We start from the raw sequence: 12417 nt of genomic DNA, 5'->3' as shown, positions 1-12417 counted from the left end.
TGGTGGGGGGGGGGGGGGAGCTTAAGAGAAGATGAGCTCGTCGTCGTCAACGCCACTCCCAACCCTACAGCAGACGGATGTGTTGCTTAAGATCAACTTAGAAAAACACACAGGCCATGTGGGGGGGGAAAAAAAAAAAACGTCACGAGGAACCGATAAAAATAGCAGCGGTGCTCAAGTGGTGATGGATCTCCTCCTTCCTACTCACACTCTCGCTCTCTTTTTCTTGGTTTTTTTGAGTATTGACAAGAAGGCCCAACTTGGGGTTCGGGATTTTGGGGGAGAAACCAAAACGGACAAACGAGTGGCAAAAGGAAAATCTGAAAGAAGACTTAAAAAACCCTCCTCCGTAACGGGCGAGTCTGTTGCGTTCTGCGGGGTGGTGCGTGATGGGGTTCAGGTACTGGACTCTTTGGGAGGTAGGTCCTCGTTGGTGAGCGACGTCACTATGGAGACGGGCCGGTCGGAGGGGGGTGCCGCTGACGGTCCTGGAGATCTGGCCGATGCGCTCCTCCACGCAGCCGGCCGACAGCCGAGCCTCCGCGTCATGGTCCCAGCACTCCTCGATGGTCTCGCACATCTGGCTCAGGCCCTGGGGGGGGGGGGGGGGGGGGGAGAAAGAGACAGAGAGAGAGAGAGAGAGAGAGAGAGAGAGAGAGAGAGAGAGAGAGAGAGAGAGAGAGAGAGAGAGAGAGAGAGAGAGGAGAGAGAGAGAGAGAGAGAGAGAGAGAGAGAGAGAGAGAGAGAGAGAGAGAGAGAGAGAGATGAGAGAGAGAGAGAGAGAGAGAGAGAGAGACAGACAGACCGAGAGAGAGAGAGGGAGACAGAGACAAAGTTAGATTCAAGGACCATTATTTATTTTATGCTACAAACTAATCTGCATTGTGGTCCATGTGACTTGATTTGTGCTTATATTTTAACCCTTTTTTGTAGGAGTGATAAGACATTGTCGGTACATGTAATAAACAAGTAAACTTCCACTGACGATGGACAAACAATACACGACTTTAAAAACTTGGCTGTGCATCCATGCAGGTACAACAGAGAATCCAACATATTTCAGACAATTTAAGCCTCATCTCTTCTGAAAGCCTTCTAGATAATCACTCCTAGGGGACCCTGTGATGAGACTAGTGCTTTAGCCGGCAGTTCCAGCTGGGTCTCTACCCTGCCACACTTCCCCCAGCAGTTACATGAAACGGGCGGGCGGGCGGTTGGTTGCAATTCACCGAAAATATTCATCCCAGTGGAATCCAAAAGATTACAAGAAGCATTGTCAAGTCCGACCCAATAAACTTCTTTGATTGCAGAGGATTGACGCAAAAACAATAAACACATTCCCCAAAGTGGCCACTTCGTCCCCACAGCCCTTCTAGTGTCAACCTGAACCGCCGCGAGTTTGCGTCACCAGCCTTTGAAACGATGCCCGGAAAAAAAGACAATGAGGAGACAGGCGCAGTGAGGTGGCATCCCGGTCATTAAAAGCCGTTCTTCGGGATGGGGGGGGGTGGGGGTACTCACCGGATGTTTGAGCCAGTAGTCCTTTAGGGCCGGGCGCATTTTCTTGTGCACGACCACATCCTGCAGGTCCTCCAGGGAGGGGATGCTGGCCGATCTCCTCCTCGAAGGGCAGCATGTACTCGCCCACGGTGCCTGTTGGGGGGAACCAGAGGAGGGCGGACACGTGTCAGCGCACAGAAGGGTCGGCGGACGTGGTGAAATAGACGACACAAACGTCACAGGAACAGCACAACCGTTTCCCTTCGAAAACTTGCGACCCCTTTTTTTGGAGAATGTCCACCGAGATGACGCGTCTTATGTCCTGGGGCTCCGTACAGGTGAAGACCACGTTCTTCACCTGTGGAGCGGCGTCACTGGACCTGGTCCACATTGTGGTTGATGTGGGCATTGTGATAAATCCATGTGCGTGGAACTTCTCAATTATACACATAACCATAAGCACAAAAGGTTTGAAGTAGTCTTGCGCATCCCGTTTATGGGACAGTCTTATGTAAAAGCCCTCTAGAGTTTTGTAGTTTCTTGTAATCCCAAAAATGTAACCCCTGAAACCTGGTTAAAAATGCCAACTAAATAAAGAAAGTACGAAAGTGCGAGAGGCTCATTAAAGGCGAACAATGTGACCCATAAAGTAGAGTGTAGGTGTGGGGGGAATATCGGTCGTCATGTGGGTGTGCAGTAACGGCCGTGCCAGATGGTTTCTTACACCACCTTCTAGGTAGTTTTCCTTGGCAACTGTTTGGATAGGGGCAGGTACTAAAATACCGGTAAAAAATACTTGGCAGGTGATTGGATGAGCCATCGGCCTATCGCCGTCGATAATGCAGTCGCTCGTACGATTCTGATTGGCTGACAGCGCCATGACTCGAAGCCTGGCCAGACGGATTCTCGCGTGAACGGGTCCATGCGGGATCCAGCGGTCCCGCGAGGCGAAGGGCGCGCTCGGCACTCACCGTCGTTCTCCGTGCAGCGGGACACCAGTTCCCAGAGCACCAGGCCCACGGCGTACATGTCTATCCTCAGGAACGAGTCCCGCTGGAAGTTAATGGCCCCCTCCAGGACCTCCGGGGCCATGTAGCGCCGGGTTCCAACCTGGGGGGAGGGCAGCGGGCAGGGGGTGAACGTATTGTACTTGCACGGTAAACTGGGTGGCCCCGCTCATTCTGCCGGCGATATGAATTCGCCCCGCAGAAGGGTCTGGAGAAGAGCAACACATTTCTTTCTAGTTTCGATACGTTTTTGCGGGAGCCTATCAACAAGCTTTTCATTTTTCCCCTGGCGCGCTATAGGCTGGTTTAACACAATGACGAAAGGGAAGCGACGGCAAGCAGACAACTGCGTGCAGTCATTTGAACTAGGCCCGCTGACCACCAAGAATGACAGCAGGTTCCCCAGACCAACGTGCAACCTACGATTGATCTTGGTCTGGCAATAGCCAGGCTACTAGACTACCAGAAACACAAACTGTTTCTATCCCCAGCCCATCAGGCTTCTCAACCAGCAACCTTAAACACTGATAGCTGAACATTCGAGTATGCTCTGTCACTTTGCAGCCCTACGCTTTATAAAACACGCCAGTGCTATATTTTTCTTTACCACGCAGTTGTCGCTTGCCTTGTCCTAAGAATTTCACTGCCCAGTATGACCCTGTGAAACATATACAATGTGCCGCACTGATGATTGCTTTTCATGCGTTACAAACATAAACAATGACTTCGGTGAGAAAGGTAGGATAAGCACAGGACTGAGCACAGGAAATGAACAAGCCCAAACAAGGACCACGTACTAACATATCCATTTCCCGTTCATTACTACAATGTTACTATTAACCACTGAGTCATGCAACCGAAAGTGACTCATCTGTGGATTTCGTCACAGCAAATTCCCAATACCAATGCTCCTGCTCATATCCTCTGGCCTGCGAGCAGTTATAAAAAAAAAAAGGGGGAAAAACACAGCCAATCTGAATGGCTGGTAGTGTGCACGTCATACCTGGCCATGGGTGTCGCCTGGAGGTTTGCCGGGCTCGAACCGCACCGCCAGACCAAAGTCTCCGATGATGGCGGTCAGGTCGTCCCGCAGCATCACGTTCTTACTCTTGAAGTCCCTGCGGAGGCGAGAGTTCGAAACACAAACCTTCAGAGGGGAGCCTTCTGTCTCTTATAATCTTAAAGGCGACTTAAGCCCAATGACTCAAGATACATTACTCGAGGTACGAATGGGCACGCTAAAGGACGTTAGGTAGTTCAGGGGAGATCTTCTTATTTCTACGTACATTTTTTCTCAGAATCAGGTTTATTTTCGCAAGGCTTTCACCGAATAAAAAAGGAATTTGACTTGGTAAAAACAGATGGCTAGTCTTGTCAGGGACCTATTAAATAAGTCATAATAAGTGAATTAAAGGATAGGGCATACATAATGATATCTATGACATTAGAAAGACGAGAACAGACCGTCTCCAGTAAAAAGCGCTCGCATGATGGAGGGGGGGGGCAGGATGGAGGTGTTTGTGTCTCTGGGGGGGGGGGGGGGAAATTAAGCTATTGGCTTCTACAACGCCCGACCAGATGGGCAGCAGGAAGGAGCCCTCACCTGTGGGCGATGGTGGGCTTGGGTCCTTCCCCCTTGTAGCTGGGGATGTCCTCGTGCAGGTAGGCCAGGCCACAGGCCATGGTTTCCGCTACGTGGCACATCTCGCTCCAGGTCACGACGTTTCCCTTCAGGTGGTCCGTCAGCGAGCCCTACGCACACCAACACACAACGGCGGGGACTTTAAACCAGTGGTCTGCAGAGCCACACGGACACTGCAGAGAAGGGAAAGTATTTTGAAAGCAAGCCGTTGAGTGCATTCTGCAGACACCCAATCATTTTAAAACGATTTCAACAATTTTCACTTTTTTTCTTTATATAAAAAGGATCCGAGGCTCTGACTTAATACAGGCACCATGAAGTTTACAAAAAGTCAACGATAATCTTCTTGTTGCGTTTACCTAAAAGCCAAATAATAGATAAAGTCTAGACAGCCTTTAGACTCCTGTGTGATTTGGCCTTTACTTGGCACCATCAAAATAAACCCGAAAACAGTCTCTGGCATGGCTGGCCTCCAGAACTTCCAGTCGTGTTGTTTTTCACCTTAGCCTGAACCAAAGAAAGTTCGTCCAGATAGCAGTAATCTAGCGGGTGCTTTGGTGGCTTCTGGGGCCGTCGGGAGTAGGCCGCGTGCTCACCCTTTCGTGGAACTCCATGATGAGCCACAGCTCCGTCTCCAAGTTGCTTCCGTGCTTCTCGGCCGCGATGTAGCGCAGCAGGTTTTCGTGGCGCATGCCGGGCGTTAGGAAGATGTCCCGCTCGTTCTGCCACGACTGCTTGTCCTGTACGCCGAGAGACGGGTACACAGAAAACGGTGGGTAAGTCGCTGAATGAAATCGTCATTCCATCAACAAATACCTATGACATCCTTTAGATAACGCGGCTCCTTTCCAGAGCGGCCCCGGTCGCCCACCTGAATGGGGAAGATCTTCACCGCCACGGACTCGCTCATGAGCTGGGCCTTCCAGACACAGCCGAAGCGCCCCCTGGCTTTGATCTCCAGCAACTGCAGGGGCTTCAGCCCCACCATGGGAGAGGGGGGCGTGGGCCCAGGATCCTAAGTTAAGAGGGGAAAACTATTTACAAAAATACATACCTTCCATACCTTCGAACCATGATTCAGAGAGAACGTTGATTTGCACGTTTGAATAGTTTCCTTTGGTACATTTAGCGACCGTGTGTGTAGATTTCTCCCTACAGGATTTAAAGATCCAATTTAAAAAACAGACTTTTATACACTTTGTATGTTTTGGGCGCGTGGCGCTCACCTCCCCCAGGTCTACGTGTCCATAGGGCGGTTTGCGCTGGCGGTACATCCACAGGGCCAGGGCCAGCGCCAGAGAGAGCACGCACAGGGGCAGCAGAGAGTACACCAGCACATTGAGCAACGACGGCACCCTGGAGGGAAGCCGGATTTTCACTGGGGGGGGGGGGGGGAGAGAGAGAGAGAGAGAGAGAGAGAGAGAGAGAGAGAGAGAGAGAGAGAGAGAGAGAGAGAGAGAGAGAGAGAGAGAGGAGAGAGAGAGAGAGAGAGAGAGAGAGAGAGAGAGAGAGAGAGAGAGAGAGAGAGGTTAAAAGGGTTAACGGAGAGTGTCGACATATTGACACCCGGGGACAGCGCCCAGACAGGGAGGGATGTGTTTGTTTTGTAAAAGAAAAAAGGAAAAGAAAAAAAAAAAGGAGCGAGCTCCAACGGAATGGGGTGAGGCCAAGAACGGAGAAAGGTCGAACCTGCTCTTCAAAACAAACAAGCGGGGGGTTGGGTACCAAATAAACAGATTTGTAATTGGAGATGGTCTGGGTTAAACTCGAGCATTAAGGAATAGTTGGGTTTTATAAGTGAAGCACACAGAAATCGCATCAGCGCGTCGCTCGGAGCGAGAAAGCGAAATGACTCGTTAATGGCACGCCATTATTTATAATTGAAAGCGGTCTGACAACTGAATCCTGACTCGCGTATTCAAACTGTCACCGCGGTGACAGGAACAGGCCCACGCACCAGCGGCCGCGACACACACGACGGAGTCCGAGGCACGGCTTCTAACTTCATTACCAGACACAGCGAAGAAAATGCAAAGTGGGTAAAAAAATTACAAAAAAAAAAAACGTCAAAAAAATCCTCCATTTCCTCCACGCATTGCCTCATGGATGTGCATTTGACCAAGTGTGTCACATCTCGTTACCCTCATTGCAATTACAAACTGCCCTGTTGGTAACAGTCCGTGGCAGCTGTCTGCGCGTTTGTTTCCCCCTTCTGTGTAAACGTTGAGCAGCGCTCTGCGTTCTCCGGGTTTCCCCCCGCCCTGGGGGGGGGGGGGGCGTTCAATTTGACTTCTTGCCAACGCCAGACGACATCAAAAGGCTTTAATGGTTTTCATGCAAACAAGACTACCAGGAATCAATCACTGCAGGAAGTATTGCCATGCACAGCTTGCCGTGGGATTCTTTGGTGTCATGGCTTTGGGCGGTTGCCCATCCACCCCCCCCCCCTCTCCCCCCTCCCTCCCTCCCTCCCCACGACTCCCACCGCATATGGAACTGATACAAGCAGGGAAATGATATACTAGACCCTGACACGCCAAATTGCCAGAGCCGATTATCCAGGATTCAGGCGGTTGGGGGGAGGGGGGAGGTTTGATCACAAGCGGCACCTGAACACTAATTTGATGTTACGCGACATCGACAGGAAGCTCCGTGCGCAGGGTTTGTTTCGTTCCCCCCCCCCCCCACCGTGACAAAATAGGATGCCGTGGTAATTGGCAACGTGATAAAACTGGGCCTGGATCAGAGCAAAAAACGCAGACATCTCGCTTCCAGTTCAGTGGGACCTATATTTTGCATTTTTTGGTGACATTTCTCTTTTCATTTTTCCGTTTGCAGCTCACCTCGGGTGCCGCTGCCAATCATGTCGGGGACGTGGGTGAACCTCTCATTACAGTAGTTGCCCTCACAGCAGCAGAAGAAGACCTGGGGGTTCTCCTCCATGGAAACACACTCTTGCCTGTGGGGGGGGGGGGGGGGGGGGGAAGAGAGAGATCCATTACTGCGCTCACAGACAAACACTTTCTTCAACAGCGCTGGAACACGAGAGCGCGTGTGATACCGGCTCGTTAGAAAAAGAGCAGCGAGAAAGAGGGATCAACTCCCGCTTTCGCCCGTGACCTCTTCAACGAAGAATTCAATTCTGTCTTTTCTTAAACAAGGACGACGCGAGCTAGCGGCGCCAGGTTCCGACCTGACCCAGGAGTTAAGTGCCAGAAATGGGGAATGGGCAAATGGATTTAATTCATAAAAGCACGCTACCATTCCAGTCGACCAACAGCCCATTCCACGATTGGCCGCCTTCCTCTACAACACTTCAACACTTTCTGTTCCCGCAAGGAGAATACAACCCTTCATCTCATGTGACAGGCCTGGAAGAGAGTGTGTGTGTGTGTGTGTGGGGGGGGGGGGGGGGGGGGAGCTCTCTGCGGTGTGTTACCACCGTGTGTTCCGTACATATGCAGGCATTTCCCCCCCCCTTTCTTTGGTCCTTTTTACATTCCTTTCTACAGTTGTCCTCTTCAAAGTTACATAAAGCCTTGTAAGTATGGGGGAGTTTGTCTCGTCAGTTCTAGAGGGTGCTGGAACTTAGCAAATGGACATTGTAAGCCATCTTTTTCTGTGCGGATATATATCCACTTTAGTCCAAGGTAAGTGATTTGGAGGTTGTGAGCTTGCTCTGAATGATTATGGCAAGAGCTCTTTGAAGGTCAATGGGTTTCTTTTCCTTTGATTTCAATCTGCTTTATAAAGAAAGCATCAATGAAAGAGGTTCATGTTCATTCATTCTATTTTTAAACAGGTAAATTGTTTTTTTATATACGGCATATAAGCTATAGATTTTGTCAGCATATCAGACACAACCATCCTTGTAGTGATTCAGACAGGGTACTTATTATATTCACTGCGGTGTGTGGGTTGATCGTCTAATGGTAGGTCACCTACAATGTCCATTGCTGTGTCCCAATATCCATACTATCTGTACTTACTAGCCTTAGTTTGAGTACATAGGGCGTTCCAATTCAGATCGGGCGAAAATAAGTGTACTGAAAGGACCCGGATGGTGTACTCAAAACGGTCATATCGCGAAGTTTGGACCGATGTACACTTTTCGTACTCAACGGCAGCCATCTTAGCTACGTAGCGGAAGAGGGCGGAGCCAGGCTGAGCCAACGTTGGCGCATTTTCCACATAACCTTCATTATTAGTCATTTTGTAGTTTTTATAGCTTTTATAGCTTTTTATAGCTGCTAGGCGTAAAGAGTTCACCGTTCAAAGCCGGGATGTTTATTGCACGGGAGGAGCCGCGGCGGCGGTCGCGATCATAATTTCCGGTCAGTGCACAACGGAGTATTCGATTCGGAACGACACTGACATCTGAAAATAAGCGCACTTAGTGAGTGCGGATAGTGTACTATGTTTAAGTGTACTCATGGAAGTATGGATATTGGAACACAGCACATGTCCTTGTAGTCATGGTAAAAGAGTGCATAATCCCTCGCAACCTCTGCCAGTGTCCTTTTAAACAGGTGGGACGCAATAGGCCATATTTTACAGATATGCGCCCCGTGTGTCCCCCTCACTTTTCCTCAAATCTGACTGTCATGATTTAAGTGTAAAAGGCTGATTATGGTCCCATGTTCATGCAACGCAAGGGGGTTACGGCCCCCTTACGTCCTTGCGGACCCTCTTTGCGTCCACCGCAAGGGCCTGACGTGCGCCTCCCTAAAAATCACAACCTTCCGTCGAGGCGACGCAGCAGGGCTGTGACTGGTCCACTCACTAAAACCCTGACGCAGAACCAAAACAGGTTCTCGACCGCGTCGAAGCGTCTACGTGGCCCTTGCGTTGCGTGAACGTGGAGCCACCATCAGCCCTTAAGGGGCCCCTAAACCCCCCCGCGCCCGACCCCGGCCAAAACCCTGGCGAGCGCCGACCTGTCATAGCAGTTGAAGTCGTCCAGCCAGCATCCCTTCTTCACCAGCTTGATGGTGCCCGAGGAGTTGAGCCAGGACGCGTAGCAGTGCAGCCGCTTGTCCTTCTCGCCCTCGCACCGCTCAAAGCCGCTCTGGTTGGTGCGCTCCGTGCGCCAGTTGTCGTTGTAGTATACGCACTCGCGGGTCTCTGCCTCGCCCAGGCTGTAACCTGAGAGAGAGACCGAGAGAGAGAAGGGACAGGAGAGAGAGAGAGAAGGGACAGGAGAAAGAGAGAAGGGACAGGAGGGAGAGAGAAGGGACAGGAGGGAGAGAGAGAAGGGACAGGAGAGAGAGAGAGAGAAGGGACAGGAGAGAGAGAGAGAGAGAGAGAGAAGGGACAGGAGAGAGAGAGAGAGAGAGAAGGGACAGGGGAGAGAGAGAGAAGGGACAGGAGAGAGAGAGAGAGAGACAAGGGACAGGAGAGCGAGAGAGAAGGGACAGGAGAGAGAGAAGGGACAAGAGAGAGAGAGAGAGAGAGAAGGGATAGGAGAGAGAGAAGGGACAAGAGAGAGAGAGAGAAGGGACAGGAGAGAGAGAGAGCGAGAGAAGGGACAGGAGAGAGAGAGAAGGGACAGAAGAGAGAGAAGAGAGGAGAGAGAGCAAGAGGAGAAGAGAGAGAGGAGAAGAAAGCGAGCAAGAGAGAGAGAAAGAGCAAGAGAGAGAGAGCGAAGAGACAGGAGAGGAGGAGAGAGAGAGGAAGAGATCAGCACACACATGTTTAATTAATCAAACCACTGTTGTGTGGTCATGTGTGTTTATGTGGACCGGTGGACATATGGTGCCATAGGCTGAGCCTGGACACTTTGGGAAAATAAATGTCTCCCAAGCGTGGCGTCCATCATCATCTTGGCATCAAGCCAATTTGTTGGGCTCTGTCAAACAAAAAAGACGACACAAAGATTCCTTCGGGCCAACACATTTGCTCTTGCATGGCGCCAGAGTGTGTAATCTCGTCGTTTGAGCGTAACAACTTAATGAAGAGACAGATAGAAAAGAATAAGCTATTTAATTAGCTATAGGAGGACAATGGCGGCCTGGATGCCCAGCACTAGTGTCAGGAGTTATGAGAACACAGCGGCTCCCCCAGAGTGGGAAACACGGGGAAGAGGGATGCCAACGCGTTAAATGTGTCAAATGGAGTGCATTGTGTAATTCGGTGAATTATGTTGATGCGTTGTTTCACTCTGCTGAATTGGCCACGCCAGAGTTGCGATGTGTAATAGAGTATGTCCCTCTCCCAACCATGTGGCCCGTGCTATAGTAGTATTCGCTGATTTTATTTTATCCTGTGCCATCATTCAAGTGTCCGAGCAATTACCATGCAATTACTGGCTTGACGGGAATCCAAACGGACAAAAGGCTGTGGCTGACCTTCGCCGTGGTCCTCTTGGACACTCACTCTTAATCTTTGTTCACGGGGGAAAAAAACAGTTTCTGTCTCTTTAAATCCATGTATATAGGAGGTTGCCCATCCCCCACGTTTGCCCCTTTTAAGCCCCCCCACCCCCCTCCCCCTCAACCATTACGCACACATATACGCCTGAGTGCGCGCGCACATGGTACACGCACAACACCGACGTTTCATGGCGCGAGGCCGTCCTCCACACGTTTTGCGAGAAGGTGCGTGAAGAGACAAGCATCTCTTCCGGGCGGATTATCAGAGAAGCGCTCTTCCTTAACCCGCACTAAAGAAACGGGGGAAACGCGCTCCGCGGATGTCTCACGCTCCATTGAGCCCGAGATGGCGTTTCTGATATCCCCCTGGTCACATGATCCGGGGGGGACTTTTACTACTAGTCCTAGATCTTTCCCGACACCCCTCCCCCCTGTCACTTTACCGAGGCTTATACCACAACACAGGCTGTGTATGGGCAGCTTGTTATACATTCTGCTTCTGATCCATACACCATAAAGCCATTGTGCTGGATTTATTTTTAGCTCACAGTACACGGGCTGAGTGGATTTCTACCGAAAGACCACCAGAATGACAGCCATAACCAAACAACTTCCATTGAGGGGGCGTGCGAGTAGGTTTTCCCCAACTCTCCCGGTAATAAAAAGTAAAATCAGAATAGCCTACAATTGGGGAAAAGACACAATAAAAAAAAAGAACACCCCACATGTTCAATTCCACGAGGTAGCAAATAACCGAGGCTCGGACCTGTGTTAATCCCTATCTCGATGTTGGATAATGTGCTAACGTCCTGGACGACACCGTACATCCCTACATTTGAAATGTGCAATTCGTCCATTACGAACGACTGAACACGACGGTATTTGGAAGTCGCCGACTTCGTGGCGTTACTACAAACAAGAACACAGGGCTGGGATGTAGGAGGCTATAGGGTTTCAAGATGTTGATGCAGCTGCTGCCATCTATTACAGCCACCGTTTTAAAAAAGACAGGGCGAAAGCAACAGTTCGGATAATAGTGTTAGGGTTTCGTTAGCCCAGGGGATCATGCATGTTGATCGGTTTACGAGTTTAAAAGTCAGGCAGCGTCCAAAACCGCCCGGGAAACATATTCACGCTTTATGTAACGCAGACAAATACGCAAGAGGGAGAGAGACAATGAATATGGACAACATTAACACATACTTAGCGGACGGGGGCAATTAGTCAATGGAAACACAGCGGTTAAAGTTTGGGCACACACGAACAAAAAAACCAACCGCACAATGTCCCCATTGTGAAACAGACCCGTGAAATAAAAACAGAGCGGCGGACATTGAAGTTTGTTCGGGGGTGGGTGGGGGGGAGGAAAGGCTCGAAGCTATGAGACCATTTCAGCCGCAACAAAAGAAGCTTACCTGCACATAAAGTTCCCAGAAGAAGTGAACAAGTCAGCCATGAAAACGACATGTTATGTTTTAAATGCACGACTCGGGGTTTTCTCTCTTTTTTCCGTCGCGAACATTAAAACTCGGGTGGTCCAAACATGAGTTACGCGGATAAAAAAAAAACGACCACAGGCCTCCACGGTGCTCCCGGTAGCCACAGAGCGTGTCAATAGCCGCGGTGCAACAATGTTGCAAGAAAAGACGGAGGCGAACGATTCGCAACGAGGGCAGCGGCTCCCTTCGATGTGTGCGCCGCTTCGCATCGGAATTACATCCACGTTAGGACGAAGGTCTCTCTCACGATCTGCGACGAAACCCGACGGCGCTTCTGGAGGTTGTTTGGTTGGAATAGTAGCACCACTGCGTCGGCGTCGGGAGGTCGGTTGGGGTTTACATGCATGTTACTGATCTGTGTCCAAAATGGCTTCTAAATGGGGAATGGGCTGCAAACA

The 12417-nt window shown here is 50.4% G+C and overlaps 1 protein-coding gene across 1 annotated transcript; it reads right to left on the bottom strand.

The window, feature by feature from the left end:
- Window positions 1-258: 258 nt before the first annotated feature.
- LOC307086433 (activin receptor type-2B-like) lies at window positions 259-12152 on the bottom strand. The gene is given in 13 exon segments (XM_079751645.1): window positions 259-471; window positions 473-592; window positions 1522-1602; window positions 1604-1653; window positions 2472-2610; window positions 3511-3625; window positions 4111-4259; window positions 4746-4889; window positions 5021-5164; window positions 5376-5527; window positions 6993-7108; window positions 9087-9294; window positions 11936-12152. Coding segments are annotated over 13 exon segments (1545 nt in total). The 5' UTR covers window positions 11988-12152; the 3' UTR covers window positions 259-396.
- Between the last annotated feature and the right edge of the window lie 265 nt (window positions 12153-12417).

The sequence above is a fragment of the Pollachius pollachius genome, assembly GCF_949987615.1.
Source record: "Pollachius pollachius genome assembly, chromosome: 14".
Taxonomy (NCBI): Eukaryota; Metazoa; Chordata; class Actinopteri; order Gadiformes; family Gadidae; genus Pollachius; species Pollachius pollachius.
Note: the sequence above shows the minus strand (reverse complement) of the source record. Positions and strands in the feature narration are given on the sequence as shown.